This window comes from Pagrus pagrus (assembly GCF_965226575.1).
Source record: "Pagrus pagrus genome assembly, chromosome: 2".
NCBI classification, from domain to species: Eukaryota; Metazoa; Chordata; class Actinopteri; order Spariformes; family Sparidae; genus Pagrus; species Pagrus pagrus.
The window spans coordinates 20,646,272-20,673,326 of record NC_140186.1 but is presented as its reverse complement, the minus strand read 5'-3'; the positions used below and the strand labels follow the sequence as shown (position 1 = coordinate 20,673,326).

The window sequence follows — 27,055 nt, the reverse complement described above, 5'->3', positions numbered from 1 at the left end:
GCAGAATAAATGCAAGTCAAAATTTGGTGGAAATCTCATCTTGATGCTGAGCAACTTTGCACACTGCAGGAAGTAATCATGAATTATTGATCTGAATCTTCACCGTGCTCTCAGGATATAATATGCAACTAAGACAGAGCCTGCTGAGACAGGGCATGTGGTGCACGCTGATACGCAAACGAGAATCACACACACACACACACACACACACACACACACACACACACACAAAACATAAACAAGAATAGTACAGAAGGAAATCTATACGTGTGCACACGAGCACACACTAGATCCTTTGGGGGACACTGACTAGTAATGACACAGCATTAACAGCACACGTGGTGTGTAAACATCGGCATCATTGTTTCACTGAGCCTTTGTTGTGACAGAGGTTGAATGACTCTCAGACCAGAACTTTACTCATTTAGCCTAAAGGACAAAACAAAGCAACAGTGGGCTCTGAAACGGGCTCCTTCTGGTCCCATCCTGTGTCTCTAAAACAAGCTAGTATGAGCCGTTTCCAGACCAGTCCTCCATTAAACCCTGTGACCCGTCTCCACAAGTCCCAGGAGAAATCTAGAGAAACCCTGAGGAATATACATGACAGCTGATTTCCCATTTCTTTACCAGCTACAATTTGATTCATTACTTGGTTGCAGATTGAATCAAACTGAAAGTAACGATTAGTTTCACTGTCAGTTAATCTCTTAATAAATTGACAAAATGGGGAAAAAAACATTAAAGCTGGATTTCAGAGAATTTTGACCTTTTTTTAAAAAAAAAAAAAAAGGAAACATCAACTCAAACCGATTAATCAACTAACAAAATACTGGGAAATTAATTAGATAGCTGAAAACAAAGATTATTTGATTAATCACTGCAGCACTAGAGTGAAAGAAAACATAATGTTGAGTGTGGACAACAGATGTACACCTGACTGTGTCTCCATGTGGAACAAGGCAGGAGACAATGCTGACAACTGATGGGTTGATCAGGTATCATCTGGGCTCTGAGTGTCTGAATTTCTGCACTGTCAAGTTCCTTAAAACAAGCCTGGGCCCAAAAGGAACGGCACCAACTTAAATCAGAACATTTTAGCACTGAAACCATTCATCAATTTATTGAAAAATAATTGGTCCTTTAAAATGTCATTTTTTAAAATTATTATTAAGGAAAAACGCCCAAAAATGTACTGGTTCCAACATATCAAATGTGAATATTTGCTGGCTGTGTTGGTCTACTGTGACAGTAAACTGAGACAAAACAATCAAGATGACAGTTTCATCTGAGGCATTGGTCATTTTTGGTGAAGCACTTATGTGATGAGGGCGGAAACTGATGATTCAAATCTCTTTTCTTTTCTTTTTTTTTTAAATGTCTAGTTTTAACCCCAAACCAAAACATATTCAATTACAATGAAATGCAATGAAGAAAAGAAGCAAATCCCCAAACTTGATAAACTGGAACCAGCAAATGTTTGTCGCTCATCCCTTGAAAAATAACAGCACACAATCAACTATCTGAATACTTGCCTATTAATTGTCTGCTGATCAACTATTCAATTAATCAAACGGTTTGACTAAGACTCATTTCAGCTACGATTTCAGTTACTGGTCAAACTGACAAGATGTCACAAGTTCACACTGGGTCTGATGAGAGCTTCTGGTTTATCTGTCACTGTGGAGGTCAGACATGTTTAAAACAGGATGCAGGTGTATTAAAGAAGATGAACTGGGGCGTTATGGGAATAATAATGGCTGGTCTATCATAGAAAGTGACTGACAACAATGCCTGGTCTCGGGCCAAGTCACACCCAGCTGAGGAGCTACAGGATGAGCTAATCGATAGGTGTAAGGTTCCTAGCGAGGGACGTGCACCTGCCAAACCCTGTAGATACACCTCCAGACACAAAGCTGCGCCCTGGCCAGTCACTCAGGCGTGTGTATGTGATGCTTTAGTGGCTACATGGACGCAGGCAGGTGGAACAACCCTGTTTAGCCTGCCAGCATCAGCTGAGTGACATGAGGCTATGAGCTAAACTGCTAGCTAGCATGTGTGCTTGAACGCTAGCCAGTTAGCGAGCTCGGTTATGCGCTGTAGGATGGATTAACTGGGTGAACCTTATCCCGGGCTGGTTAGCAAGTCGAGTCATCTCTTCCCAAAAAAAACAACAAAGCAGCCCTCGTGTCAGGCTAAAGGAACAAGCCAGCCTCAGTGTGAACACTTAATACATTAGCTGGTGTGTGGTACCTTTGTCTCCCTGATGTCCTGCTTGCCTCCTTCAGGGTACCACTGGACGCGGACAAATCCCCTCACCAGAGGCCGACTCGGGGTGTCCACGGCGCTCTCAGTGTCCGAGCCACACGGGACTCGTCCTCCTCCTCCGCCGCCGCCACCCCCTCCACCACCGCCTCTCCCTCCGCCATCATCGAGGTCCGAGTCTGAGTTAAAATCCTCCTCGCCGTGGATCATCCGTACGAGGCCAAACCGGACTGAGCCGCGGTACCTCCCGGAGACCAGGTCGTGGGAGAAGAGCAGCCGCTGGGAGCCGTCCGCCGTGGGAGACAGAGCCATGGATGGAGGCTCTGAGCCCGGGCTGGCTGCAGGAGAGAGGCCCGGGGTCGGAGATGCTGCCGCTATCGCTGCGTCCGTCGTGGCCGCCGCATCCGATGCTACGGGCTCCGCCATCGCTGCTGTTGTCAGGGAGTGATGCTAGAGCGCGAGGATGACGGTGGAATGAAAAAAACTGTAACCTGGAAGCAGCGAAGTGCACGTGTTTACGTACGGGAGCAGCGTAACTAGCGCAGTGTGATAGCGTCATCACGCAGTAGCGTCTGTCGCCGCTGAGCGGCAGTGTGAGCCCGGACACAGCTTGTTGTACACTGATCAAGTCAGGTGTGGACAGAAATGTTCAATTAAACGTGATGTTGTGTTGTTTACTACAACTACGTGTAACATTAACGCTGTTTTTTATAGATTCCAGGCTCTTAAAGGTGAATTTCACCCAGAGAGGGGAATATTTTCAAAGTTTTCTCATGTACGAGTGGCTTTTTAAACCATAATTCAACTTAGTCACACATATTCATCAAGAATAACTACGAACAAAAGAGTGTACGCACATTAAAGTACCATGAGGTGTTAAGTGGTTCCCCTAAACGATTGTAAGTTGTGTGTGTGTTTTTAAAACTTGTTGATTAAACTATTTGTTTTGAGATAAAGATAAGACTTTATTAATCCCTCACGTGTTACAACAGCTTAAGAGTCATAGGCAGAGGGGAAAGACCAGTGACTGAGCTCTAGATGAAATATAATAGCAGAACAAAGCAAGAAGAGAATAATATAAAGAAAAAGTGAAAATAAGACTTTATACACTATTTGCCTTTTATTACAGATGTGACCAGGAGGACAACTGCGCATGATAATAATTACACCCATAGCTGTAATAAACACATGGTGTGTGGCAATAATGTACTATAGAAAAATACATGAAAATAAATACAAATTTGCCTGGAGACATTCAGATTGCACAGGAAATGTGTGTGTTCATATGTGTTTTTATGATTATATTTTAATATATGTATTTTATGTTGTGGTAAATTATATTTTTGGATATTTCTTATTATTTATATTTATTTGAATGATTCATTCATGATATTTACATTTTAATGGAATAGTTTTGTTGATTTTGGTAAATAAAAAGAAGAAAGAGAGAGAGAGAGAGAGAGAGAGAGAGAGAGAGAGAGAGAGTATATGTATAAGTATAAAAGGGAAAATCCACCCAAAAACAGAAATTATGTCATAAGACCAAAAAAAATAATAATAATGACAAAAGCAGCAACAACAAAAAGACAATTCATGCAAAAATTATAATAAATTACAATAGATACAACAGTAAAGTGGTTCTTGTTGTGGGTCACATTTAGTGTGAATGTTCTGTGAAGTTCGGTTGGAGAGGACAACAACTGTCAATACAACCAAATGGCTGCTTGAAATTCCCAACATAGCTTATTTAACACTGAAGAGGTGACAAACAAACTCCTACACATCTTGTAATCCTCTTACAGATCTGGAGGAGAAAAAAAAAAATAAAGCGTGGAAAGATCGCGACTTACAGGGACAATGGGGAGCCAATGGAAAGTCTCCCTCAGAGGAGTCACATGAAGAGTGATAGATGGCCTTTAGATGGCCCAGTTAAGCAACACCAACTGAGACAGCTTTAATTAACTCTGACACTGACGGTTAACTGCTTCCTTTCTGACTCTATCGTCCACTCTGCAGCCCGGCAGGTGAGTTACTGATAACAGGTCGGTTTTATGTCGGCGTGAGAAATCCAACACATGATCAGGAAAATCCAAATCTGCTGCGGGTGTGATGGTGGCATGACAAGGTTAATTCTCAACACACAAACATCCCTCCTGACCTCGACTAAATATGTTTATTGTTCAGTTCACTCACGGGGAGTGAAGGGTCATCCAGCTCGCCTCAGGATTATCACCAGCCACCCCTGCGCACCGAGACTATAAATACTGAGCGTGCGCCTTTCTCCGCTCAGTCCTCCTGTTACGCACGCTTCAGACTTTCATAGGAGGAGATACTCGTGAGTACAACAGAAAGCAAGAGAGTCAAATCTCAGCGTCTTTGCTCTACTTTAAAATCTTAAGGCCAGAGAGATAAAACCATGTCGGTGGTGAGCGGAGTGTCGTTCATGAGGCCGCTCCACATGCGCTCTCCGGGGCCGCGGGGCCGCCGCCACACGCTGCCGGCCAGCGAGTTCCGCTCCCTCAGCCCGGAGGATGCCATCAGTGTGTTCGAGATTGAGAGAGAAGGTAAGCACACTCTTTTATATGACGTGTTACTGTCTGTGTTAATAACTCCAGGACAAGCGTCCCCGGCACAGTTACGCACAGAAACGTTTTGTGTGTTTTATAGGTAAAACAGGAACTTTTATTCAGTCTCGTGCAGCTACAGCCTCAGTTCATGTTGCAATCTACATGCTGTCTAATAAAGATGAACTAAGAATAACTCTGTAAGCAAAAAACAACTTTCTTCTTTTATATTATGAATATTTTCAGAACAGATTTGGACTTTTCCAATGACCATTAACACTGATCAGACTGTGTGTTCCATAAATAAAGGTGATGTGATGAGTTCAGGTGCCTCTGTGATCCAGAATATCATAAGCAGCAGAGAAGGGAAACACTATGCCCACTTTCCTGTCATGCAGGCGCCTTGATGTATAATTATTGATCACACTGCTTCTCCTCCTCACAGCCTTCATCTCAGTGTCCGGTGAGTGTCCCCTCCACCTGGACGAGGTGCGTCACTTCCTCACCCTGTGCCCTGAGCTGTCTCTTGGCTGGTTCGAGGAGGGACGTCTGGTGGCTTTCATCATCGGCTCACTCTGGGACCAGGAGAGGCTTACCACGGTAAGACAGAGCGGAGGACACCTGGACCTCCTGCTTGACCTCAGGCTGACTGGCAGAGGGAAATGCAAGTGGAGGTTCAGGGCAGATTAAGAGAAGAGACTCTGAAAGATTTAAGGGCATGTTTAGGGTGTAGTGTGAATGGAAATGCAGAGGGTGTGGATAGATGTTACACAGAAAGTCACTGGAAACAGATTGGTGCAGCAAACAACTTTCTTTACATGGTAACAGGTGTTTGATGCATCTTTGAAGCTCCAAAGATCATCTCAAATGATTTCAAATCACAATTTTACAAGAAAATAACATCCCATCTCCGGTTTCCCACATGTGATTCTGGTGGTGCGCACAAACACTTGAGTCTGACATGAAGCAAAGTATCAAAGCTTAAAGTGATGTAATCCACTGTAATCACAAGTGGTAATAATTATAGGTTGACAGAAAATCCTAAAATGCTATTTGCAAAGTATATACAGTATATTTTCAGTGTTATATTGCAATATCTGCAAAAGTTTGTTGACATCAGCCACCTTAAGCTACTGGCCGTAAACAACCACGTACCTCTGAGTGTGTTGAATAGAGAAAGGGTGCGTTTTATACCTTAAGTTTTTCTCTTTTATGAGAAACAAATTGTTATTTCTTATGTCCAATGTTACGCCGTCTTACTTTTAAGATATAATCTGTAACATTTCCGCATTAAAAATGACTTTGTTATATTTTTTGATGAGGTGTGTACTTTCACTGTACTTTCACCAGAGAAAGCCATACATTTCCTCAAGGTGGTCGCCTGTCACTAACCTCTGAGGAAAGACCTAATGATATGTCAGAGTGAGGAAGGAACATGACCAAACATGATGTGAATAAAACTTTGATACGTTACCTCATACACCAACATTTCTGCCAGAGTCACCTCAGATAGATTTTCATCAGTATCCGTGGTTGTTGAACTATGAACACAACTCCCACGATCCCTCGCCACTTCACAACATCATTAAACTCTTTTGTTTTTATTGTTGATTGGGATTGTGGGCAAAAATGACATACTGTCTGTTAAAGACTTGAATACCCTCTGTCTCCCAAACAGCAGTGAGAAATCTGGACTCATTATTGACTTTTTCTAGTCTTTTGTCCCTCTGGTATTGAGTATCCTTAATTCAAACTCAGTGACACTACTTCCTCCTGAGCCCAACAGACACTCCCCATTTCTCACACCTCTCCCCTCTCTCTTTGTTTTCCAGGATGCCCTGACGCTCCACAAGCCTCACGGGACCACCGTCCACATCCATGTCCTAGCCGTCCACAGGACCTTTCGCCAACAGGGCAAAGGCTCCATCCTGATGTGGCGCTATCTGCAGTACCTTCGCTGTCTGCCCTACATCCGCCGCGCTGTGCTCATGTGCGAAGACTTCCTGGTCCCTTTCTACCAGAAATCGGGCTTCAAGGTGCAGGGCCCCAGTGACATCACGGTGGGGCCCCTCACCTTCATCGAGATGCTCTACCCGGTCAGGGGCCACGCCTTCATGCGTAGGAACAGCGGCTGTTGAGGAGTGTTGAGGGACTTTATGTGGATTTTCTCTGGCTTGGGGACGCTCTCCCCTTGGAAACAGGATGAGGGGACATCTGAGCAGCGTCGTTGTACGCGAGTGTCCAGTCAAGTGTCTGTGATCATCGCTGCGAGTGTTCAGCAGACGGTGAGGTGTGTGTTCGCAGAGAGCAAAGATGCCATCCAGCTGCCGACAACAGCTGTTTGGAACAGTGGTCAGAAATCACAAATATATTGATCTATAGGAAAACTCAATCATTGAAAGAGTCCTGAGAGAATGTCAGTTTTTTTTCGTTGTATAAAGCCATTTTATTTTTATTTTGATATATTTATTATCCAATAGAACACAGCTGCCTTGTTTCTTTCTTTCCCCTGTTTTTAACATTTATTTGATGAGTCTAACATGATGTCTGGCTCTGTATGAAGCCAAGCGGACTATTTCTTCTCAGTAAAACCAGTATCTTCTCATTATGAATGTATATCCTGTACATTATGTATAAACAGAATGCCTTTCACAGCAGCAGTAGATTACTGTTCATGTTCCATTTTGTGTAACTATGATAATGTTAAATCTATAAAGTAATATGCCAAAGTAAACAGTTAAAGGTGCAATAAACAAGAACTTCAGTTAAAACCATTCAAAAATTAACAAAAAATATCAAAAGAATGTGACTAAGTTTATGTTACGTCAGATACATCTATGTATTGTGTTGCAGATATCTATTGTAGTTAGCATGCTAACCAGCTAGCCCCGCACAGGTGATCTGATAGTAAACCATGCCAACGTTCTCCCTGGGTGCTCTGAGCGGAGCTAGCTGATCGGTTAACTGAGCTTACTAGTTAACAGTAGCTACAGTTAGCAGCAGTTAGCGGTAACGCTGGTGATATGCTGCCCCCTATTTGTTTGGAGTAGGGACTTGACAGGAGGCCAATTCTTACACATTGCACCTTTAACCTTCAATGACTACAGAATTAAATCACAAAGGGAGGGATACCAGCAATCAAATGTCAGATCGTGTCAATGTATTCACTTGAACATGCACATTTCTGAACATCTGTGAGGTGTGTACAGTGTGTGATGTATATTAAAGAACAAAATGTAGCATTTCCTAGAAAACAAGTGAAGCGTTATCACCAACACATCCTGCAGATTTAGATATCCTTATTGTGTGCTCTCTCTCTTCTCTTCTAGTCTCCTCTTGCCTTCTCCTTTGTAGACCATCACCACCTCTGCCTCCCAAAGTCTTGAATCAAGACAAATGTTTTTTTGTACATTATTTTGTTCCTAAAAAAACCCCATTAAAATAAAGACTCTATTTTCTATTATGTCTGCTTTAAGATCTCTTCATTTACTGTATAGTAGTTGAGAAAGCAATCTCACCAAAAGTTCTGTAAATGTTCTGGAGCTTTTGATCATATTTCATTGTTTGGATTAAAGGGACTCTATGTGACAATTCGTAGCAGTTTACATGTATTAATCACTTGTTTTCTTTGTGAAGGTCTCCGCTCCCAGTAACAGAGAGCAACAGTAGCAAACATTAGTTTAGAAATGGAGTTCGCTAACATAAACTAGAAATTTTCAACACAGAAATTCCACAGAGCCCCTTTAAGGATGTGTGATTATTGTTCAATTTACAACATTAAATTAGATCCATGAAAATAAAATATAGTTTGCTATTATTCTCACTTTAATGTTAAAATGTAAGTTCGTTTTTAGGGTCAAAGCACAATAAAGAAAATATAGACACGGACACAACGAATCTTAACGTCAAACACAAACTCATTGTTCAGTGGTTAACATTTCATTGGACTAACATGAAATTAATCTTCTCTTTGAGACACACAACCGCGTTACCACCTGACATTTATTTTGACACAATTGCTTTATTACACATATATTTTCACATATAAAAGCAAAACAGAACAGTACCATGGCCATGACCTGAATTTCATTTAAAACTTTCCTTTTTTTAAAAATTCCAATAAATACAAAGAGGGTGAAATGATTTGGTCCCAATGCAAACGCAGCTGCATACAGTCATGATTGAAGATGTGTGTCGTTTTTGTTCAGATCAAACACTCACGTGTCAAAAGGCACAGTAGAGGGGTTCCCTTAAAAGAGGTGGATGTCACTGCATGTTACTTAAACTCAGGTTCTCAACAACACCAGATGATCAGTGAGTCAGCCCCAGAGACAAACACACATAATCTCATAACTCACTTAGTAACACATAATCCTTCACACAACATTCAGTCATTACTGTGGCTTTCCTAGCATCTGTGATCAACACATGCACAGAGTCAGGAACAACAACAATATAGATGTTGGGAAATGTATCACTTCAGGTTTTAGGACTTGTGACTTTGTCAGGGACACACTGGAACAGCGATAGTCTACTGTAGATTGAGGAACACAATCCAAATGATTGGCTGAAAGTGTAAAGACTTTTTCCATGTTAAGTCTGAGTGTGTCTGTTTAAGGAGAATCCTATGTCTGCAGTGACACTACTGTTTTACACAGTTAAAAGTAGGGCTGGGCAATAATATATCAATATCCTATCGTTATTGTGATACAAGACTATATACCTTCCTGGTTTTTAAAGGCTGCATTACTGTAATGTGATGTAATTTTCTGAACTTACCTACGTTTCTACTTGTTCCACTACTTGCCTTTACCCACTTAGTCATTATATCTTGCCTTTACCCACTTAGTCATTATTTGATTATTTATCAAAAATCTCATTGTGTCAATAGTTTGTGAGAGGCAATAGTTATTTGTACTACCTAATGTTGCATTATTACTATTGAAGAATTTGGTCAAAATTATCATTATATTTGATTTTGTTGCCCAGTCATTTATGAAGTGCTTTAGATTGAGAGATGTATATCATGTGTCGCCCAGCCCAAGTTAAAAGTCAACATTCTTGCATTGCTTTTGTCAAGGACGGTACTGGAAAGAGTAAATGGTAAAAACAAAAGCCTTTTACGGTGTATGACAAAAACATATCAAGGCTCAGTGGAAACATTAAATCTTGTGATTCTGCGGCTGTCTGAGTAAAAAAACAAAACAAAATACAGTACAAAACTTACTTTGATCCAACAGGAAGCCTGTTCAGATAATTACTCCTGGAATAAATATTATTTTCATGAGTTCTTTTTTTTAGCGTAAATCTACAAAATGCTTCAGGCTCCACTGTGTCGTCAGACAAACATGAGACACTATAGGTAGAGCGTGACCTATAGCGTGAGAACTTACGTTTGTGGCAGTGACACAGAAAACAAAGTGATTGTGGAAAAAACAACATGCATATAAGCAGCATGTGAAGTTGCTTTGGTAGGTTAGGGTCAGAAGTGTGTTCAGCAGCATTCAGTAAGTTGTTCAGAGGCAATATGCAAAAGTAAAATGAGGCATCTTTGTAAAATGGCATAGTCTGTTTAAGGCAACTAGTGGTTTTAGACTGAAATCTTGCCTTAATTGACCTCTGATATTTGACTTTCTCTATTCCAGCTGCACAGTTAATACCTTGAACACATCATTACCTTTAGCATAAACCATTTCACGGCTCCAAAGAGTATGGACATGCCAAGTGCATACATACAAAATAACAGAGGTTAAAAACAAAGACAAAAAAACAAACAAAACTTGAAAAGCATTTCATCAGACATTGAGAAGCCGTAGAACTGAAAGACAGCTTGTGTAGTTTTAAACCCAGTGTTACTGAAAACAAGAATTAGTACTTGGAGGCATCTGATGTATCTGAAGACCCATTATGGCATCAGCTTCCCTTTTCATCTCAGCTGTGTGTCGTCCATAGATCTGAAGGGAAAGTGATTGAATGTTAGAGACACCCATGTCTCCCTCTATCATTTGGCTTCTTTAGATTGACGTGGCTGAAGGATTCTTTCACTCTGTAGATCTTTTCCTTAAGGTCCGTCCAGCTCTATGCAGTTTTGACGTCCTGAGTATCTTTTCCTGTCCTCTGATTCTGAGGATCAGCTAGCCCATTAGCAAATTAACATGCTAGGAAGTGCCAGACTTTACTGAGGATTAAAAAGGTTTAGGAAAGTTTTATCAAAGTAAGCAAGTCAGCAGAGTCAAGAGAAGAGACCAATCCGCTTCTGTTCCTTTGATCAGGTCCTCTGACAAGTGAATAATAAAAAAAAAACAGCATGATTGCCACATTCTTAAAAAGGCCTGACCTGAAAACAGCTGACATGGTCATTGGCTAGAAGAGAGCGGATCAGAAACTCAGACTCTGTGGTCATCCTAAGACTAGTGCACCACATCGTTAATGTTGTGGTCTATGTCGTACTTTTCACAGAACTTGTTTGTGAAGGGCAGGCAGGTGAGATGCTCCAGCCAGTGCCAGTTTATTGGGTAAATATAAAACCAAACGATGAGGGAAGAAAACAGCCCGATGTATGCCAACAACGAGACAGCAATGAGGATGCGTTTCCGGTACGTGTCGAAAGTCCCAAAGGTGACGTAGGGCAGGAAGGCGAAGGAGAGCAGCATGCCGCTGAGGAAACCGAAAATGTGGGCGATATTGTCGATCCACGGCAGAAGGCCACACAGGAAGAGGAAGAGGACGATGCCAGACAGTTTGGAAAAGGCCTTCCATGGCTTCTCCAGCATCTGCCAACCTTGAAACAGCTCAACAAACAGGCAGGCAAGGAGTCCAAACTGAGACCCTGCTGGACCCACCTGCAGGGTGAGAACAGGAGAGAAAGACAACTCATAGACCATCCTTCAAATCTTAAAACCAAGCTAACCAAAGAAAGGGAGCCCCTTCGACCATATTCACACGGTGGACATTTTCCTCTGACGTCATGCTCAGGATGGGAAGCTCAAATGTCGTCATGTGGGGTTTGTGTTGCAAGTCAGTAGAGAATTGACAAATCATTATCATTTCACCGTTTACCAATTGATCAGCAACTGAAAAGATAATCACATCATTGTTTAATTACATCCAGTGTGTTATACTTCCAGACTTAATAAATGTACCCAAGATGTGTGTTAATATTTTAGAGTTAATTTACACCTTTCCTAACGTACTGTGTGACACTATCAAACAGCACTGTAAGCCAGGAAGTGGTCAAATGCTAACGTTAGCTGTTGTCTAAAGGAAGCTCATGGGTTATCAAATATGTTGTTCTACATTGAAATATGGCCCAGAGTGCCTCCAGATTTTCACTATCCATTGTCTTTTCAGTTGTTGATCAGTCAGGAAGTGGTGAAATAACTTTTATTCAACTTTAAACCTGGAACTCAGCAGTACAACAATTGAGATTCCCACCCTGAGCGTGACATCAGAGGATAATGGTTGCCATGTGAATATGGTTCATTGGTTTTAGTCCCGACAGAAAGGAGTTCCTCTATATTTGCACTTACATAGAGAACAACCCCCACACTGCGTATACAAAAGACTCACATGTACGACTGAGCACCGGACACATGACACACATCATCTCTGATGTGTACTGGACATAAAATGCATACATCCTGCTTAATGGTGACAGCACTTTGGTTCATTTATCTTTGCTTCAAATAATCGCAATTTGTATTCTGAACAGTGAGTGCCTTCTCCAGGGTCACTGAAGTAGGTTGTATAGATTTGAGATCAAATGTGTCACATGGGATTTTGTTCCTTGAGATATCAATACTTCATCATATCATGTTCTTGATGCTAGATACACATTTCCCTGCAGAAAAAGAGAAAGTCTTATGTCTGCTTGTGTTGTTTGTACACTGCTGCAGACGAAACAGCCGTACTTTAAGCATTTATAATTTTTTTGGAAGAAGGATTTACATCATATATCTCTTTCGTGTGTCTTGTTCTGTATCTATATGTCATAGGCAGACAGTGTGTTTTTACCATCACACTGGACCAAAGTGACATTTGCAATGTTTGTTGTGCAAACCAATACTAACAGTACACTTTTCTCTGGTGAGCATTTGCTGTGTCGCTCGTACGACAAGTTAAGATTAAGGACAAGACGTGTGTTCATGTTTGTAAGTTAATTAATCCAACTTAATGTCAGTTGGATTTTAACCTGATTACTAAATCTTGGCAACAAGTAACCAAGACGGTATTTAAGGTAACAATTAAACGGACTCAACGTAGCCATCGCTAGGATACCTAATCCTGCCCGGGGTAAACTGTGTACTTACTATTAATTAATGAATGTGGTTTAACAACTCACTAACATTTCTCTCTGGTCAAATGTATTAAATTATTCTCAATAAGCAGAAATGTTGCATTAATTACAGTTTTGGGGAATGTTTTGAGCCAGGCGGTCTAGTATGTGGCTTTGTGGTGATTATGAAACCTGATGTACATGTTGTTTATGCTAACTGTACAAATGCAGGTTCATCATCTCTTAGTTTTAGATCTAGTTCTGTGGAAGAACAACAGCACGAGCCCTGGGTCAGGCAGTAAAGGTGAGCAGATTATAGTGACGTCAGCGCTGAGTTTGGAGGCTTGGCCTGGTCACAGGCAGATGGCTGATCTGTGAAGACATTAAACTTCCACAAACAGAAAAGGAGCATGGCACAGTGCTCAACCCACACGCCCCAGACACGCAGGCTGCCACGTTCCTAACACGCGCCATGCTCACTCACCATTTACTCAAATAGAAAAGGTATCAAAACAAATGTTAAAGGATGGAGCAGTGACTGGGAGGACATCGCTGCCAACCTAGCCCCTTAGTAGTGATTAACTGTGGCACATTAATCAGTGAGAATGGAAGCATGATAACAGTCATAATGCACTTCAATTATTTGCAATATAATTCAGTGTGTGTGTGCGTGAGAAACAATTGGACAGGCTACCTGTCTGTCCACCTACATGCAAACTACCCTTTGCACTACAGCTATGAGGTAGTACAGGGTATAGTTAGCAAAGACAACAATGTGCTGTGCTCAGAGTACAGAGCCCCTGAGCCTGATCTTCAGCAGCTACCATGGCTAACTCAGTAGCAACGACTGAGTGCCAGCAGCAGTGACAGTCTGTGGTTTGGCTGTTAACAGAGTGAAAGTAAGCACACAGCCCAAGAGTCAAAAAACAGAGCTTTGACAGCAGCAGCAGATTCCTCCAGTGGCTAATGTTAGCACTAAACACACAGCCCCAGAGCCAAGCAAACAAAGGTAGAACAAGTGATCTCTCGCAGGCTTCAAGCAATGTGCTTGTGGTTGAACCACAGTGGTTTGGACCAGTCACCGTCCAATGAGGAACTACTGGCAGCTATGGGCGTGGATTAGATGTGACGACCAGCGAGAGCAGTGACTGTGTTTGCTAACAGCAATGGCAGCTCCTTAAAAGGTTAGTATTGCTGCTCCAATAGCAGGTAAATCAGAACTACAGAGTATTTCTTCACTGAAAGAAGAGCAAAGACCAGCATTGAAGGCTTTTCTTGATGAAAAAGATCTTTCAGCTCTTCTCTTGACTGGCTTCACAAGAGTTTGATTAACTCCACTGGCAGCGCTCTCCTTCTGTTGATGTGTTGAAGGTTGAAGTTAGCCTATGGTAGATGGTGATAGACAGATGGTTCGTCCAATCATTTGCCATTTTCAAAAGAGTTTTCCAAGGGTGACTTCCCTACTTCCTACTCTTTCCATTACAGTTTTGCCACTTTTAATGAAGTAAAACAATTAAGTATGTATTTGCTACACTGATTAGAACCAACGTCATGTAAAACCAGGTACACTTCAACTAACACCAGTATAGCTTCTTGCCAGCTCACATGTTCCCACCCAGTGTATTCCCAGACAGGCTGACTGTTGTCCTCATCCTAATACCTCCTGCCAAGTGACACATGTTTAATCTCTACTGACACTTCCTGGTAACCATCTCTATAGTTCACAAGTCATTTAGGTAAGTTATATAGACAGTGCCATCACTCACAAAGTAATATTAACATATGACATTTATTTAAAAAGACATACATTTCAGCCTAATTTACATTTCTATTAAATTCTTAATTAAAAATCTTTGCGTTGTAGGGAGCAACGAGCTAATGAAACTGCAGAGTTTAAAGGACTAGATGCCGAGTTGCTGTGCTTTCACAGCTCTCTAGATCTGCTTTTTTTCTTGAGAGAATTATCATTATTTTAGTTGGAGCAGTTGTTTGAGTCATTAATGCTCAAGCCACAGGGTCTTCTTAACTCAACAATTAAAGGATAATCCACTTAAACTGCCTCCTTAAGTGGATTGACCGCAGTGTTGTGCCTTGCATGTGCTTCCTCCAGTTATTCCTGGTGTGTGGAGACCTGTGAGCCAGTCAGTGCTAAGGAGAGTTGGACGGTGGGATTTCTGGCTCTCACGTCAAGGTACGTCAAACTGAGAGCCACCTCATGTCACATCACGCAATATGTGATAAGAGCATTGGGGTCGCAGATTAACAGATGTCTTGATGACATCAAGACATAAATACAAAGGTCAAGAGGCAAAGTCAAATTCCTATGAATTATTTGTCATAAACACATTGATTATTCATTGTGTCATTTAACATTTAAATCATTAGTCAGTCATTCTCCTTAGTCATCCACTACCATTGTCCATTATATAAAAGAAGAACTCTAACAGTACATAGGTGTGCCTGGACAGGAAGCATCACCAGACATGTCTAGTCCTTACAACAATTGTCTTTGTTTAAAAAGAGAAAATGTAATCCCATTCACTAAGTACCGCAGCAGTGGCCCACACAATGGCATTAGGCTAATCTCTTAAAGGGGAAAGTGGGCTTTACAGAGAGACACACTGAAGAGACGTGCCAGTAAAAAGTAGGTAATCCAGACTGTGTTCTTTTCACATGCTGAGTGATTTGCACAGCTCAACATATTGTAGTTTTTTGCAAACACAACATGTTTAATTGGAAAAGATTATACGTGATTATACTAATCGAGTTACACCAACAAAGGACAGAGGTGTTGTTGCAGTTTTAGGCTTTCAGTGCTTTCGGAAATGACGGCTAATAAAATACTTTCTGTCGTCTCTTCTCTAATGTTAGTCTGTCAGACAGACAGTGGTCAGAGCTTCTAATAGGCATGTAAAGACATCACGTAAGTAGTATTTAATTGCTGTTGACTCAGCAACCTCCACACACTTAATCTTGTGTGCCTGCAGGATTGCTTCAACTTTCCACCAGCACATCCGACAGGACATTACAATAGTCTATGGTCAAAATATCCAAAATAAACATATGAAGCTTCACACATAAGCATAAATAATCTTAAACACTGAAATTAAGTATGGTACCATTTCTCATGTTTTTATCAGTCTCTGGCTATTCTGACCCACAATCCTTGGTGCAGCAGAAGATAGATATGTTACATATGTCACGGTGTGTTGTGCAAATATAAACTAGAGAGAGCACAAACATTTGACAGCTCACTGACAAATGATAGCTCATTTGACAGGATGACAGACACCGCAATGACAGGTGCAAGTGTAAGTACCTTTATTTTATACTGCAAAATTACACACTAAGGCTGCGACAGATATGTGAGCAAGAGGGTCAAAGTTAAATGTGCACAGTCATGACGAAGTAGTATGTCTCTATTGTATGTATACTGCATGCAACAGTATGTACTTTGTAAGGGAAGCTGCAATATGTCCTACAAGTAAAATGAAAAAGTATGCGATTCAGAACGAAAACCCTGAATGGGAATTTAGGTTGTCGAGGGAGCTGACTGACTCTAGCCGCCAAGCCAGCAGTTTAAAGGCCGGCTCCTCCCAGTTCCTGTGGGCTCTCCTCTCTCGACTTTCATCCAGACTGCCAGCATTTGAGCTTCATTGTTAGATGTGTTTTTAAATCAAAGCTTTAAAATGGCAGCAGACACTTTGTTGCTGGTGGTTCATGAGAGTCTCATTTTCTGTTTGCGCCAGGGTTCCCCCTAGGCCCTGGTCATAAGAGTCTTAAGTTACTTTCTTTCCCTAAGCTCAGTGATCAGAGAGACATTCTGGTAAGTCTTATTTGACGTGCTAATGTGTGATGTCCGTCTTTTACACTTAGTTGTTGTTGTCACTCAACTTTTTGTAGTTTTCTTTCTTGAATTTTCTGTGGCAGTCTTGTCTAATCAATGTCGTGTATCCACGTTCCTTCTTTTGATTCAAAGCAAGTTGCTAGCAACCCACCGTTTGCCGAGAAGTATAGAGGATTTAATGAATTACACTTAAAACTTATGGTCTGTTGCTTAACATTAGCACAGGTTGTCTCCTCAGATGCTCCTGGTTTCTGAAATATTTAAAGAAAATTTGACCAATAACACATGGTGAGCAGTCTAGCAGTACAGTGGTCTCATACCATGTTGTTGCTCAGTTTCTTCAGGCACTCACAGAGTTATGAGGTGTTTCCTGTGCCCTCTGTTGACCTATCTGGATGGGGGCAGTCAGGTCTGCTCTAATAATCCCCAGTAAGAGAAACTCCCCATCCAGTAAGTGAGTTAAGCTAAGCAAAGCTGAACTAAACCACCAAGTGGGAACAGCAGGCAAACAAACTCTAGTTGCAATAGAATGATGTAAATTATTTACATGTTTTTACTTTTCTATCAGCATTTTGAAACATTATCAAAACAGCTGTAATAAGAGCAGTAACAGCTGTCTTAAATCATGTGGAACATTCACACTAGATTTAGAAGCTCTGAGGTCTCATTAAAGTCGTAACACAGTCTGAAGCAATGGGTCATTAATTAATTCAAGGAATGTTAAAGGATTTTGAAGACCAGGAGCACAGGTCCATATCTCATATGTGTCTCACAGCTTACCAGAGATCAGTATGACGTGTGAATGTGTGTATGTGTGAGTTTCAAACGTGAGTGCTGAAGTAGTAAAAATAATCAGCTTGTCTTGGCAAGAAAAGCTGTTTTTCCTCCCTTTAAGTTTCTCCTTGAGTTTGATCAGCTGGAAAGTTACAGCTTGTTTTGTGATGTATATATGCAACAGAAAACGTAGCACAGTGTATGCGCAAGATTATATAGATGGTTTGCAAATGCTCAATTGTGTACGTAATGTACACAGCAGTGCATGTCCTGTTTGTGTGTTTGTAGCCGTGCATATGTAATCATGTACTTGCTGTAAGTGAGCATGGTTTGGTGAATTAGTCTCGCATTATTATGTTTCTTTAATCAAATTTTACAAAACAATTTCTTTAATCAAAATAATCTTCTTTTATTTTAAAAAAAAAGTCTCATGCTGTGCATTTTGGAAGGATTATACTGTGACATAGTATTTGCTATTGGGGCTTTTCTGTACACTTGTAAACACACACAAATGTCTATGTAACTGTATGTAACCTTTTCTTTACTTAAACAGGTAAAAATAAAAATGTTTGTTTACAAAGACAGGAAACGGTTTACTACTTACAGACATGGCGAGAGGAGCTGATTGGCCCACACCAACTCCCTCTGCCGATGTCATCTTACCAACATTGTATTCATTCATTGTATGCGCAAGCCCCCCAAGTTAGGGTTCGCAGGTCTACATGTGTGCACTTCATTTGTTTGTGTGTATGTATTCATGTGAAGAACTAACCTCAGCTCTGAAGGGCAGGAACAGGGCAGAGGCGAGGTTTCCAGTGATACCACTGAAAATATAAATGATGGAGATGCGGACCCAGCCTGCCAGCTTCTCCAGGTCTCTTAGTATGGTCATCTGGAAGATGATAGACACCACGCAGTGCAGCAGCCTACACACACATACAAACACATATACACACAAGTCTTAGCGTCACACTTCTATACTGTCTGTTGGAATTTCAATCAGTGCATTATGTCAAATCTGCATTTTTCTCATTAAGCTTTCTTGGCCTGTTCAGTTGTTTTAAAGGCAGACCTGAGGGATTTCCCATGTGCCGAGTATGAGCAAGAAGTAGTAGTCGTCATTGTGCGAGTGAACGGCTCACGAGTGATGGGGCCTCATTTCAGAATATTTTGAATACTGAAAGGTTTCTGACATAATCCATGAGCCACACTTAGTAATCATTCATAGCAATAGACTGAAGTGGCTCTTTGACTCTACATATTGTCATAGAATATCACACAGTCTGTCAATGCTATTTAGCAATTATGAAGTGTGACATCCATACTTGAAGGGCTGACTCAGCTGAAACAGTTTGTTTCTGGCAATATAAGATGTTTTAAAGGTGACAGAAAACAAACAAAACTATTTAAACTATATCAAAAATTATAATATAAATTAAAGGAGCCTTCCTAATTTTTTTAGTTGAACAGAAATGTAAACTTTGTTGGATGTGCGTACCCAGCATGGAGGAAGAGAGAGAGCCACAGACGGTAGAACTGATCAGGAACATCAGGGTTGAGGAAGGGCAGCAAGCCGCACACATCATCCAGACAGTGGACCTGCACAAGAGTAGTGTATTGGTTTAGAAAGATACTAATACACCAACAGACACACACACAAACACAGAACATACGCACGCACACTACCTGAGAGCAGAGTGTGGCCTCCTCATGGAAGTAACCATGCATGAAAGTGCAATACTCTCTGGTTGTAATCTCACATCTACAGGAGGAACAAGCAGAATGTGATTACAGTTTTCTCCACATGACAGAACAAAGAAATAGCAAGCAGCTGATAAAAAGTGGTGATATCCACATCGGACTTCAGCCATGAAAGCATCAGCCAATCTGTCTCACCTGCCCTTAGTTCCTATGCAGCAAGGCCGTCCTTTGATGTTACAGTCCATGTGCCTGTAGCCTGTGTGGTTCCACTTCTTGGGGTACGTGCAGACCTGGAGAAGACAAGCAATGAGTCATTACACACAAGACTGCAAAATAATCTTAGCGTTCATCTTATTTCCTGTTGTAGAACTCAGACAAAGAGAGCAGCAGAGAAAGAAATATTTTGTTTGTGGACACAGTGTAAAAAATTAAAATTCCAAGTTGGGTGTCCCCTCACCGGCCACTGGGTGATGTCATCCGGCCATGTGTGAGGCTCCGCAGAGGCCGGCTCTTCACACACTCTGCTCACAACAAACAATACAGGAGGAGACAAGAAAATGTTAACAGATTTTATCCAAAATGATGAGCAAAATTTGGTGGCACAAAAATGTATTCTCACCTGGGATCCTGATGACAGACAGAACCAGAGGACCTGTTGATGTCCACAGGCTCATTGTTCCATTTAATGAAGGTGGCTAGCGTCTCCTGCATATACAGTTATTTTAGTATTCAAGTTTAGTACTCGATTCAAAGAATCACAAGGAAATTAAATAATAAACATAGCAATAATCATTTATATACATGATAGAGTATTTTAAACACTCACAAATAATATATACCAATATATACCAATAATATACCAATCAACTCAAATCAAAGGAAATGTTAATGTGCCAAATAGAATATAATTGCATTTTACCACAAGCAACTTGAAATATCCTTGTATTGAGCAAAATAATTTAATACATTGAAGTTTGGTTGCCTTCACTTTTACACACATTTTCACATTTGTTGACAAATGTAATTACTGGCAAAAAAATGTGAGTAAGAAAGAAAGGTGATTATCTGCTTATATGCTAATACACTCACGTGTGAGAGTGTGTTTGGGAGTGTATGCTGCTTCTAGTGTGTGGCTATAGCATTGTGTAAAACTTATTATAATCTGTCATGCATGATTATAAACATTAACCAGGAATTTTAGAAAGCCTAATAAATGCAAAATGTCTTATGAATGTGTTAATAATGTAGTATAAACATGGCCTTCATAGAAAGTGGTTCAGAAATGTCTTGGGCATCATTTCATTGAATGTGTATTTGCTTGACTTCTTTCTCAAATCACAGCAAGCTTTCATAGTCTGACAAACTAATAAGTCTGAAGATGCAGGATAAACTACTTACGGAGCAGTCAGAACTATGGGTCTGCACACATCCAGAGTTGTCATTTTGAACGCAACAGCCAGACTCTCTCTCAAGGTCTTTGGCCTTCTGGATCAGACTGACTATCTGTATGTCCTGACGGATGCACGGTGAGAACTTGGCCCCCAGGTGGATCAGGTCCTCCTGAAAAGTGAAGGAATTAATTGTTGTGGCAACTACTGGTGATCTACTGAAGAGAAAACTAAATCCATCCCTCACAAACCCTGTAAATTATGTTTCTCTGTCTTTTACCAAGTTGTGAATATGTATTAATGTAGCCAGATGTAGAAGTTCTTTTATTTTCTACGAAACACATAGTTGAAACTCTAGTTTCAATGTGACACTTGCGGAAAACAAAAACAATCTGCGTGACATTTTTAGGGGAAGTAACTAACTACTTCCGAGCAAAGAGTCTCTAATATATCAGTGTCTGAAAAGGGGAACGTTAGAGCTTGGTATGTGACAGTATGTGACAGGAAATGCAGTAATGTATAAAGTCAGAAACACAACAAATGAGGGTGTAACTAATACATGAGGCTGTGAAGAAGAAGGTGAATAATCTCTATTTATCTATGATAGTATTTTACAATCTGGTTCAATCCTAAAATCTGTTCATTTTATGTCACATTATTTTAGGGAACAGTTGACTTGGGTTTTATACACCAAGAAAAAAGTCAAATTTGAGTGTCCATCTAGGCACACAGTGACAAACACGCGTAATGTTATACAGCAGGTGAGAGACTCACAGAGCTGGGACCAATCCAGAAATTCTCCTGTTGGACATACTTGACACTTTCATAAATGCCTTTGTTCTTCAGCACCTACAGAGGGCGACAGAGTGACACAGTTGGAAAGGGAAGTATCACAACATTTAACTGTTCAATCTTCATTAATGACTTCCAGCCTGATGAAGGATAATAAAATGAATTAAAATCATTTTGTCTCATACATGCATTTTTCTGTTTGATGATTGTGCTTGCTAGGATAAAGAAATTAGATCTTTTTAAAGTTGCAATAACCAGCCATTTTGGCACTATAAACAGCAGGATGTTTACATCCTCTTGGTTTTCAGCATCCTGAAACGCAACCAATCATGTCACAAAATCTTATCTCATTAAGTCAGTATTACATCGTAAATCATTTAGTTTTGAACTTCACTCACCAGTTCAGATGTAGAATGTTGTGCAAACCCCACAGGGGCAAAACCATACGTACAACAGGCCAGCAAAGTGATTACTATGTGGACGAACGTGATCCAGTAGGTAAAGTAAGGCCTAAAAAAAACACACAGCATAGAAACACTGATAATCAGGTGCAACAGGTGGAAATCATGACCATACACACTGTCAGTCCTGGTGTCAAACATCATATTACAGGGAAGGAAAACTAAAACTAAACAACTAAAATCCCCTGTACTGCTCTTAACAATATAACATGTATATAACCTTCCATCTTTCCTCCAGTCACATTTAAAACTGCCTAAACAATAATATAAAGCAGTGATGCATTTACTCATTCCCAACCTGTGGCTGTGGAAGTCGTCCAGCTGCTTCTGGACGTTGCTGCTGATGCTGCGTCGGTAGTGCCGGTTAAGCCACTTCCCTACGACGCCCATGCCGTACTGACGCTTGTGTTTGTCAAATGCAAAGTGCTTAACTTGGGAGGCGATGCGACGACCCCGACGAGGACGGCTCTTATCTTGCACTACTACTGGTGTCCTGGGCGTTCGAGATACGTCCTTACTGGGGTTGGGAGAGAGGCAGGTGGGTAGGAAGGGAGAGAAAAAGATTAAAGACGTGGAAAAGGGATGAGAAAGAGGGCGAGGATACAGTGGTGGAGGGGGCAGAAAGGTGGGGTTTAGAAAGATAAAGCAGAAAAGAAAACAAATTAAATGTTTTATGTGAAACATACAAAATAAATATTACAAGCAAAGGGACAAAACTAACTTCAAGGAAAAAAAGCATATCAGCAGTATGTCACTTCGGCTTTTGTTACAGTCTGAATACAGAAGTTTAATTTAACTTACAACAGCTATACCTGATTGACAGACCTTAAGCTTCATATTTAATAAACAGCCATTACATTTTAAAGCACTGACATATGTTTAAGGTTGTGTATTTACTCACAGGCTGGGGAACTTCTGGTCAGGCTGTTCACTGGGAGCAAAGGCCGCAGACATGGGAGGCGATTCAAATACATCATCAGCCATTGAGTACAATTCATCATGGGCATCGACCTACACAGCAAGGGGTAATGGAGGTCATAAAGTGCAGGGAGAAAAAAATGCAGAGCAGTAATTATTTAGCAGCCAGGCCTCAAATAGGTCCAACATATGTATAGATCAGCAGGAAAATGAGAAAAAGAGAAGATGGAGGCTAGAGAGAAAGTAACTTAGAACAAAAAAAAGAAATTGAGACAGACATGAATATCGCATATGTGTGTCTTGTTTAAACATTTACATTTATAGTACAGTCAGCAATAGAGGAAAGAAGGATTAAATAAGAAGATAGTGGCTGATGAAGAAAGGAGGCTAATAAGGTCTGCTGACCTTGCTGAAGAAGATTGACTCAGACGTGTCTGCAGAGTCCACAGTGTCCTCGTCCATCCAGCTGGGCCTGGCAAAGCTCCTTTTGGGGAAACTGCGACCTGTCTGGGAGCCTGCCAAGCCACTACGACCCTGAAGGACGCACACAAACACAAACATAATAAGTAATTTTACACATGCATAATGTTTCTTAGATCTGTTCTGTCTGCCTGATTCCATGACATTTCCTTAACTTAAGCCTCCACACCTTAACTATATTTTATTCTATGACTGTTAGCAAATATGTTATAGTTATTGTACTATATTGCAGTTTGCTGATGTTGTGTTTAAACCAAGTGAAGGTGGGAACAAGCTGATCTTTTCTTTAATGATATTTATGAAATAAATGATCAAATGAGTATTCAAAAGTATATACACCCTTTAAACATGAATATTTACCTTTCACAGTTGTCATAATCCTGCTTATTAAGTCAACAAAAGCATATAAGAGAGCTCCATGGAGTCTTGATTTTATATTGAGTAATGTGAAGTTACTTCACATTTGCTGTATACAGTACATGTTTCCTGAAACTGATTACTATCTTACACCATAATATTCAATTAGATTTCAGAGATCTGGTTTAACCGGATATAATTAATTAACACAGTTTAAAAAAACATCTGAAAAAAACTACCTCATGCAAACAACGGGCAAAACTCTGGAATACATCATAACACACTAAGAGGTTTTGTGGTAACCCACCCACCCTCATAAGGTTGGATGCAGCTCGGATGCTCATGCGGGCGACAGACTCCCGCTTACGCCTGGGGAAGCGGCTGTACCCAGAGCGCTGGCTGGTGAAGGAGCTGAGTGAGGTAACACCTGGTGTGATGGGACCGCCCTGGGGTATATGTGGCGTCCTTGGGGAGCGACTGTCCATCTCGTCTGGGCAACGGAAGGCTCGGCCCCGTGCCAGGGGATCCACAATCTACCAAAAACAAAGATTAGTTGCACAAACAAACGGTGACACAGATAGCCCTAACATTGCTGTGGTTCAGCCAAAAAAGTAGGTGAGGGTACACGCAAGGTAGAGAACAAAAGACAAACAAAATGCAGGATGATGAGTGGATGAGTAAAGCAGTCAGACACACACTGAGAGGAGCGACATGATTCAGCTGGGTCACAGATGGTCGGTGTCTGTCACCACAGCACTGTACTTTATTAATGCCAGACACATTTTTCCCTTTCTCCTCACATTCTTCATCTTATTCTTTCTTTTTGCTCCTTCCAGAGAAGTCTTCAAGTGTGACACAGGTGGAAAAACAGTTACCAGTATCATTACTTATTGGTTGGTTGTGAAACTGAGTGGAAATAGGAGTTCTCAGTGGTCAGTCTGCTGTGTCTCATCCTATTTCTTCTTGCTGTCTGTGTAACTTATTTCCATGGCAGGATATTTAGTCTATTTATGCAACATGATCAGGATATCAAGATGTTTCATGAGCTGCATGAATAAGTGACTTGTGTGTAGGTTCAGGCACACAGTGATCACGTGTCTCTATGAAAGTAGAATACCTTAGGCAGCTTGCTTGTGGCTGGTGAGTCCAGGCCCTGGTCGATGCTGGTGGCCGTCTCAGGCTCTCTATATTGGGCCTTGAGCTTGCCATAGCGCTGGCTGCAGTGGCGCAGGCTCTTCCTGTGCCATACCTGCTGCTTGGTCTCGCAGTCTTCCCCCACTCCAAACCACTGGGCTGTATTCCTAAACGTAGTAGAAGAAGAGGGTGGCCTCAGTATCACATGACACAGAATTAAATCGCAAGGGCAGATTATATTAATGTAACATGGGAATAGAACATGCATTTAAATAATGTGTGCAGTCGTTCTTCTACTAGCATCTGAACAATGTAACTGAATCTATTGCACAAAATCATTGAGCTGTTTTCAAGGAAGTTTTTCAACTATCCCACTGAGTCCAACCGACAGACATCAGGGTCAGACAGACCCCTAGAGGTAGGGGTAGGTATAGGGGTAGGTATTTTTCTTACTAGTGTGCATATCTTTATCGTAATCCGTCTATACCGGAGGATATAACAAACACACTAGTTGTCTCATCCTGGATCTGACTAAAAACTATCCTGTTGTCTGGATCTCCTTTAGCAGGGTCTCTCTAAGATGGATCTGTGTGCACTGGACCTCTCTGAACTGGATGTCCCTGACTGTTTGAATCATCTTCTTCCTAGTAATAATCAGTGTATAAAACCACACCTATGATTAGCAATCAGACAAATGTTTACTACTGAAAACAAACTCAAAAGTTGGATTCACTTAACAGTGTGCACTGTGCAGCAACTGTCAGTAGACAGTAAACAGTGTGCAGTATGGTTCAATTCAGTACATCATTTCAGTAGACAATGACAGTTCACAGTGTGCAGTACTACCAGCAGTTTCAGAATACAGCTAATGATAGCAACATGTTCAAAAGCAGACAGGTCATACTGTAAGCCCTTAGCAATAAAACAGGCTATAGATGCTGTGATTACCATGCTGAGTTCCGTTTAATCTCTGTATTTGTCTCACGTGTCAACATTTGATGTTGTATTGTTAATCTTACCAGCATTGTCAGACATGTTGCTTTTGTTTCTATCTTGCAAGCAACACTACCCTAACATTACTGTGGAACATCTCGTGAGAGTCTCGTGCTGACCTTTGACCCTTTGGTTCACAGTACATGTCAGTGTAGTCATATCTTGAACTTTAAACCCGATTTCCGATTCATATTGGTTAATTGTTACACCCCTATTAGAGAGGGTCTGACAAGTGACTGCTGTTACCCCTGTGTACAGTCACACTTATGGGCAATTCATACTAAAGGATGTGTATCTAATTGTTTTTTGTAAATATCTTGTGTTTTTCTATTTATTTTCTATTTAATATTTCTATGCATATTTTTCTAATTCTTACTTGTTCTGTTGCACATTGAGCTGTTGCAACATATGAATTTCCCCGTTGTGGGATAAATAAAGACAATCTTAATCTCAATCTTGATCTTAATTTAGTTAAAGATTTAGAGATTGAGAGAGAGAGGGGCAGATCCGGTCTCACATGACCATGCTGACTATTTAAGTATCCATGAAAGGTCTCATTTAAAAATTCTTCAGTCTTGACTGTGACCAGCAACCTGAATGTTGAGCAGCATAAAAAATGAGAAAATAAAAACAACAAACTCTCAGTCTTACCTGCGGATGCTTTGTGAAAGGGACGTCTGTCTGCCAAATTTTGCCCTCCTGTCTCTGGCTAAGAAGCGTCCATCTCCAGGTCCACTCATGCTATCTGATACTGAACCGGTGGCTTGACCACTCATGCTGTTTTTCAGAGACGAGCGCAGTGGCTGACCAGAGAAAAAGAGAGATAATGTTAAGGTACATTAATTGTTATTACAGTTTAATAAATTAAATACCACCTACACTGACTGGAAAATTGAGATATAATTGCAGTTGTAGAATTATTACAATAACTTAAATAAAGCGGCAGCAGCAGCAAGGAAAAGCCAGAGAAGACTATTGTAAGAACAACACATTCAGACCTGAATAATTATAAAGGTCTACAGTACTTTGATGTCCAATTGGCATAATAAAACACAATTAATTATTGCAAGACCTTCAGGAATATAGAGAACACCTTGGATGAAATTAGT

At 40.9% G+C, this 27,055-nt stretch overlaps 3 protein-coding genes across 6 annotated transcripts in view; 1 reads left to right on the top strand and 2 right to left on the bottom strand.

Annotated features, from left to right (window-relative positions):
* The window catches only part of ube2o (ubiquitin-conjugating enzyme E2O), a 42,391-nt gene extending 39,037 nt beyond the window's left edge, over positions 1-3,354 (bottom strand). For both annotated transcript variants that reach the window (XR_014623973.1, XM_084372148.1), the window contains exon 1: positions 2,251-3,354. Coding sequence is in view for 1 of the 2 variants with exons in the window: in XM_084372148.1 (XP_084228274.1) it covers positions 2,251-2,688 (438 nt within the window). In the remaining variant the exon portion in view is untranslated. The remainder of the gene's footprint in view (positions 1-2,250) is intronic.
* Positions 3,355-4,678: 1,324 nt separating this feature from the next.
* On the top strand, positions 4,679-7,332 carry aanat1 (arylalkylamine N-acetyltransferase 1; the record flags this gene model as incomplete). The annotated part of the gene is made up of 3 exons (XM_084370210.1): positions 4,679-4,826; positions 5,272-5,426; positions 6,659-7,332. The coding sequence occupies 3 exons, from the start codon at positions 4,679-4,681 to the stop codon at positions 6,962-6,964; spliced, it is 609 nt and encodes a 202-aa protein (XP_084226336.1). The 3' UTR covers positions 6,965-7,332.
* Positions 7,333-8,810: 1,478 nt separating this feature from the next.
* LOC311269994 (inactive rhomboid protein 2-like) overlaps positions 8,811-27,055 on the bottom strand; it is a 32,551-nt gene continuing 14,306 nt past the window's right edge. For 2 of the 3 annotated variants that reach the window (XM_084374590.1, XM_084374591.1), the window contains 15 exons: positions 26,598-26,749; positions 24,937-25,120; positions 24,131-24,352; positions 23,388-23,516; positions 22,966-23,075; positions 22,363-22,581; positions 22,002-22,113; positions 21,586-21,660; positions 20,822-20,983; positions 20,043-20,128; positions 19,881-19,944; positions 19,619-19,713; positions 19,221-19,484; positions 18,495-18,648; positions 8,811-11,668 (listed from right to left, as the gene is read on the bottom strand). In XM_084374590.1, coding sequence (XP_084230716.1) covers positions 11,237-11,668; positions 18,495-18,648; positions 19,221-19,484; positions 19,619-19,713; positions 19,881-19,944; positions 20,043-20,128; positions 20,822-20,983; positions 21,586-21,660; positions 22,002-22,113; positions 22,363-22,581; positions 22,966-23,075; positions 23,388-23,516; positions 24,131-24,352; positions 24,937-25,120; positions 26,598-26,749 — 2,460 coding nt within the window. In that variant the 3' untranslated portion in view covers positions 8,811-11,236. The remainder of the gene's footprint in view (positions 11,669-18,494; positions 18,649-19,220; positions 19,485-19,618; positions 19,714-19,880; positions 19,945-20,042; positions 20,129-20,821; positions 20,984-21,585; positions 21,661-22,001; positions 22,114-22,362; positions 22,582-22,965; positions 23,076-23,387; positions 23,517-24,130; positions 24,353-24,936; positions 25,121-26,597; positions 26,750-27,055) is intronic. The other variant, XM_084374592.1, reaches the window with a different exon arrangement.